This window comes from Oreochromis aureus, linkage group 15 (genome assembly GCF_013358895.1).
Source record: "Oreochromis aureus strain Israel breed Guangdong linkage group 15, ZZ_aureus, whole genome shotgun sequence".
NCBI classification, from domain to species: Eukaryota; Metazoa; Chordata; class Actinopteri; order Cichliformes; family Cichlidae; genus Oreochromis; species Oreochromis aureus.
The window spans coordinates 6,310,261-6,316,674 of NC_052956.1; the positions used below are offsets into that span (position 1 = coordinate 6,310,261).

General features: G+C 39.8%; 1 protein-coding gene across 2 annotated transcripts; it reads right to left on the bottom strand.

Annotated features, from left to right (window-relative positions):
* Window positions 1-837: 837 nt before the first annotated feature.
* On the bottom strand, window positions 838-6,273 carry fkbp6 (FKBP prolyl isomerase 6). 2 transcript variants are annotated; one of them, XM_031755112.2, is made up of 9 exons: window positions 6,019-6,273; window positions 3,987-4,104; window positions 3,663-3,752; window positions 3,358-3,575; window positions 3,111-3,230; window positions 2,810-3,007; window positions 2,483-2,592; window positions 1,637-1,737; window positions 838-1,242 (listed from the first exon to the last, which is right to left on the bottom strand). In XM_031755112.2, exons 1-8 carry the CDS (start codon window positions 6,091-6,093, stop codon window positions 1,656-1,658), a joined length of 1,011 nt encoding a protein of 336 aa, XP_031610972.1. In that variant the 5' UTR covers window positions 6,094-6,273; the 3' UTR covers window positions 838-1,242; window positions 1,637-1,655. The 2 variants fall into 2 exon arrangements, with proteins under 2 accessions (XP_031610972.1, XP_031610973.1); XM_031755113.2 differs by having other exon boundaries at window positions 3,373-3,575; window positions 6,019-6,268.
* Window positions 6,274-6,414: the final 141 nt, after the last annotated feature.

The following is a 6,414-nucleotide window of genomic DNA, read 5'->3' on the forward strand; positions in this document are numbered from 1 at the left end:
ATGTTTAAAAATAAAAAGGGTTACACACCTCTATGCACATACCGGTGTAGAAACACAAAAACATTACTAATTCCTTACCTGAGCTGGAGGTAGTATATGAATCTGGAGACCATTGTTTTGTTGCCTGATTGAATTCAGTAAAGCTTTGTTTCACAAAGTACAACCTACTCACCATGTGGTGGGAGTTGACAGTAAAACTGACCCACCCACAAAGTGAAAAGTGGATTAGCCAGAGAAGTAAATTAGATTTTTGTGCACCTCCCCACCTCTGATGTCATGCCACCACTCAACTCAGTCTCTCCGTGACTTCAGTTTTATTTATCATTCACTTACTTGTTTTTTCCCTGTATCCCTCACGCTACCTCCACTTTGAGATCACTTTCATTTGGGCCTAGAGTACTGAATGTAGAGGACGGCCAAAGGCGGTACAAAGGGCATCTATAACAGTAAATGTTTCAAATAAGTTTTGAAAAATGACATAAAATTGGTAATTTTGTAATTTTTTACACTCCTAATAGCTCAAATAGTCCAATATCATCACATCTTAAGTTTGCATAAGTTTGGCTGCTTGTGGCAGTTTGGTGTGTTACAAACACTGCTCAGTTATGCCCCTGGTATCTGCTACACTCCTGCAGTAGTATCAGAAAGGGCACCCCCTGCTGTCACTGGAGATCCTTTCTCAGGTAATTAGGTCAAGTGAAGCTCACAATTAAGTACAAACCCTTAATGTAGCTCATCTCCCCATCCCTGAAAGCCCCCTACCCCATCTGCTTCAGTAAGACGAAATGAATCCTGTCTGGACTGCCAGGATGGGGGAAAAAAAAACAACAACAAACAAACCAAACAGCAGTTTTAATATTAGAATTACATCCATAATATTTGCCTACAACAGATTAGCTTCTTGAGCTAATAAACTGAAGATGAAATTAAAGATGAGAAAACCTTAGTTTCCAATTAGTCAACAAAGACAAGCTCTTCTGGAAGTGAACATTGTATTTTTTTTTATTATAATCATCTCAAGATCCCAAGCAAATGCTTAACACTCCAGCAAACATGTAAGGAATATGTACAGCAGGAGTCCAAAGGAGAGAAAGGGTACTAATGAGAAACATTATTTAACAAAATATCAAAACAACAATTAATTTGAGATAATTTTGAAAGAATTGAAACAATAATTACAACCCAACTCCCTTCATAAGTAGAAAACAAATTATGAAAAGGAAACATGGTGAATCTTGAAACCTGCAACACAAACAGTGCAATAACTGAGGTCAGAGACGAAGTCAAAGACGATTTGTCTGTGCAAATGGCAAAGACTCATGAGAGCTGTAGTTAATGAGAGATCATACAGTTAATGTTTGGTTAAATGATGAGATCCAGATCAGTAGAAGGAAACTAACCAACAAGACTTTAATTTGAAACACAGTCTACTATTTTTTTTTCATAGCTTCATTAAAAGTTATTATATAGAGTGTATTTATTATAATTTATTTGTGACAACGGATGTAGCAGGTTTAAGGGAAAAGGACAGTTACTAGCACATCGCACGGAAGTCATTTTAAAATGTTAACCCTCCCAGAGAGATGAGGTTAAAATATATGAAAACCAGGCAGAATGAATGAACAGGATTTCTCACCTCCTCCTCTTGCTGGTCCTCACATTTTTACTGAGCCCTTCAGCTCTCTAAACATCTTTGAGTACAGGTCTTTCTCTTTGTCCAGGCTGTCTTTATAGCACCTGGAACAAGAAAATGACATGTGAATATCTTCCGAGTGGTTTCACAAATGTTACAAAAGACAGTTACGATCCACTATGAGGAGCACCTTGCTTGTACTGGGCTGTACCTCTTTTTGCCTTGTGTGAGCTTTGTGACATGGTATGATATCCTGCGGGAAGTTGTGGATTCAGATATGCTCTTCTGCACACATTGGCTGAGTAACAACTGGTTATTTGAGTTACTGTTGCCTTTTTAGCAGCTTGTAGCAGTCTGGCCAATGAGGCAGAAAACCACTGCTTACTGTTCATTTTCCCTTTTTTGGATCATTTCCTTATAAACCCCAGAGATGGCTGTGTGGGAAAATTCCAGTAACTCAGCAGTTCTCAAAATACTCAGATCAGCCTGTCTGGCACCAACAATCATGGCACGTTCACAGTCACCTAAATCACCTTTCTTCCCCATTCTGATGCACAGTTTAAAGTTTAGCAGGTAGTCTTGACCATGTATACATGGCTAAATCCAGTTTCTGCCATGTGATTGACTGATTAGACGTTTGATAGACCTTAACGAGCTGTTGAAGCAGTTAAACAGTGCACCTAAAAAAGTGGTGGGTGAGTGGAGGCATTAATATAAAATTAATGTAATAGTCACAGTTGTGTGGACAGACAGAGGTCAGGTAGCTGTTACAGTTTCAGCGCACTGCTGTGCATACTGCTGTGCACAGCTGAAGCAGTATTTATTCTAAAGTCATTAAAATCATCTTACATTGTCACTTTCCTCAGGAGATTGTTGATGTCGCTGTCAAAGGGCTTCTGTGCTTGAGCAGATGTGAGGCAACACTGAGCACTCGCATACTCATGCAGCTCCAGGTAAGCCTAAAAGAAATGTGATTAGTGTATCAAAATGCATCTTTAACTGAGTTATTATGTTGTGGGAAACTTGAAAAACAAAAGCGCGAATAAACATGATTTTGCTTCATGTTTTTCCTGTGTCATCAGGAAATGTAACCCTTTTTTATTTTAAACCCCCAGAGACAGTGAGGATTTTTTATCTGACAGTCTGGAAGACAAACAAACAAAAGCCCCGTCCTACCTGTCCGCAGCGGAAGAGAGCCTTTGTGTTGGCAGAGTCTATCTCCAAGGCTTTGTTTCCATATTTCAGGGCTTTGTGCGGTCTTTCCAGACGGAGCTCAGCGAGAGAAATATTCAGGTAGAGAGGAAGCAGAGCCGTCTTGATCCTCTCCTTCTCTGAATCACTCTGTGTTTCCCTGTTTCCCAGCAGCGTCATAGCCTGCAGGCAAAGCAGAGAAATATAATAAAAAACACTTTCACCAAGAACCACTTGGCATGATATTAGCCATCGCAGTAAACAATTAACATACTTCAAAATTTACCTGTTTATAGCGATCTTTGGCATTGTAATATCGGTTCTGGTTGAAGAAACGGTTGCCAAAGCTCCGCAGTGTGTTGACAACTTCAAGAAGTGTGGACAGAGGAACGGTATTCTGCTCCTCCTGAGGAGGAGAACAGAAATCAAAGACTGTTTCTGATCTGTGCTATAAAAGCAAAAAAGTAGAGGGTTTTAAGTATGTGTGGTAAAGATGCAGATCTGTCTGAGGTTGGTAGTACTAAACAGAGCACCTGCAGCCTCCCTACCAGACTCATTGCAATAAAGTCATCCACTTGTCCTGAGTCAAGGTAGTCGAGGATCTGAACCTCATACAGAACCACAGCTGCCGCGGGGATAAATGGAGGGCATCCCATTTCCCCGTAAGCATACTGAGGCTGGAGGAGGAACCGAGAGAACTCTCCTTTCTTCATGGTCAACAGACCCACCTCCAGCCCGGCCAGTGTCACATCTGTTTGAAGAATGACTTTTAAAACTGGTATATTTCAGGCAGGAAAACAAAAAACTCACGGTTCAGCCACAGTAGAGCGTTTCTCACCTCTCCCCAACTTCATCATCCGGGGGTATTTGAGGTTAGTGGTTGTTTCAAAAGGCTGATCAGAATATTCCAGGAAGCCTGAGTAATGGACTTTGTAGAAGTAACACCAGACCATCAGTGATGTAGCAGCTCAACCAGCTCACGCTCACACAATTCACAGGTTATTGCCCTTATTATTGCAAATGTGACCTTCAGGTGACGACTGGGTGCAAGGTTCATGACAATCTGAACACTGTGGCTAGACAAACTAAAAATCCTGACCTCACTTATATGATAATTTACAACTGTAAGAGGCTTTAACAAGAAATGTGTACTCATACATACTCAGTACTGAAGCGTTTTCGGGGACAGGCGGGCCCTCTCCTGGCTGCACCACCTCCTTCAGGATTCCTCCATCTCCTATGATGTCATTCATCCGTGGACGTAGCTGTTCAAAAGGACTCTACGATGAAAAGAAATTAAAAAGACACAATTTATACTCAAACACCGACCGCTGCATTCTTATGTGTGACACAAAGTTGGTATAGATTTGCTACTGAAAAGTATGTGTACTTCAAGGACCAAAAATGTTCATAGTCTGAGTGTAAAAATGTTTTTGAGTCAAGTGTGATTTCATATGGAATGATTCATGACCTTCACATAACAGAATTGTGCAAATGTCATTAGCACCCTTCATTTCGTTATATTTTGTTTACCAGGAGCAAGAATTTCTCGTCATTTTTGAAGTGGTTCCCCAGACTTTATGGAGGTCTTTCAAAGGTTTTCTTTGCTGCTCTGCTATTTTACACATTTTAGTCCAGTCCTTGTCCCTAACTATTTTCAAAGGAATGCTTTCTTATTTGTTTGTTTGTTTGTTTAGCCACTTAAAACTGACCAATGAATCTTTCAAGCATAAAAAAGCCTCTAACTCAAGGCATGAAAGTGTTGCATATACACATAACAACTTAACAAAGAACTGATTTTAAATTTTATCTTTATCCTTTGTTATGAGCAGGTAATCACAAGAACACAGCACGGCATAGTTGTTTTCTTTAGTTGGAAAAAAAAGAAGAAGAAGACAAAAACATCCCTGTGTCCTCAAAAAAGAAAAGTTAACAAATGGAGGAAAATAGTGGTAGACCAGGCAAGGGTCACAAAGGGCTGTACACACACACACACACACACACACACACACACACTCAAAAAGAGTAAAATAAATACCAATATTAAATGGCATAATAGGCAGCAAATAATGACACAATAAAATAGGCTGGCAGTTTAAAAAAATTAATAAATATAATTCTTAAAAAAAAAATAAAATCTTACTGCTTTTTAACACACAGCGACAGTGAAAAAACAAAGCGTAGTTGTGGTGGGAGACAAGGCTCTGTCCCATCTAGCTTTTAGTCATTTATGATGAACAATATTGTGGCTGTGAACGAAGACAGCAAGCAGCAGTGTATTTTTTAATAAGCCGTTACACAACTGGAATGAAAATCAGTGACATGGTCTTATGGTCTTAGAGATTAATCCCAGTTTGACATTTTCGGTTCAAATTGTTGTAGGTATGTACAAAGAAATGTCAGGAAGGAAGGAGGCGGAACAGTGAGGCTGTAGGACGTTTTATAGATGACAATCGGATTGTGATACATCATACAATACTAGGTGGAAAACACCTTCATTTTTCAGCATGGCAATGATCCCAAACACCCAAAAACACCCACAGTCATGGACTGGCCTCCCCAGAGCCCACGCCTCAACTTTATTGAATCAGTGTGGGCTCATCTTGACAGAGAACAGAATAAAAAGCAGCAAAGCTTTGAACGTCCTCCAAGAAGCCTGGAGAACTATTTCTGAAGACTACTTAAAGAAATGAATAGAAAGCTTGGTTGTGTTGTTAAAAAACCTGGCCATACCAAATACTCACTCGTTACAATCGCGCAAACTCTGTTTTTGCCGTGGATACGGCACATGTTTCAATAAATTGCTGCACCTTTTTCTAGCAAAATATGAAGAAAATTTAATAAAAACTTTTGCACAGCCTTGTGTGTGAGGTATTTAGAGTAAATATTGTTGACACTAATCAGAATTCTCTTGCATGTAAAATCATTGTGTTGCACTGGCAGTGAAGTACATAACGAGCCGACACTTAAGGCTAACGGTGAACTGTACCTAATTTTACCAAGCTAGTTGTGTCATTTCATACCTGGCCACTATTTAAAAAATAATAGCCTACATAAAGCATATATGTTTTTTCTAGACTAGCTGTAATATTGTATTATAGTGGTTATATTTTTTAGCAAAAATTCAAACTTTGCTAGCATTTGGCCAGTTAGCTGAGCTAGCAACTTTCAGGCTCTCTGACACATTTACTTACCGGAGACCTCGTTTCGAGCGGCTCCTCGTCGTTTATTAGCCTCCGCAAACTCGTTATTAACCCGTTCCTTGACATTTACTCGGTGGTATGAGTTAAAACTGTTGTAAACAGCGCTGTTACACAGATAACTCTGTAAAACCAGTTCCCTAGTTTGTTCTGGCGCTCAGGCTTGGGTTAATTACACCACGTGACCTTGAGGAGCGGCCCAAACTGTGCGCAGAAGATGGGTCCAGGAAGCGTGTCTGTACAATTTGTCTGCACATTTAGGTGAACCAATGCCAACTATACACGGGGCTGGTATTACCAATACCAATACTGAAACTTTTAGCCTATAAATTCAGCTTATTTCGGAAGAGCACTGTATCATCATCAGTTTGCAAATTCTGCCCTTAATGA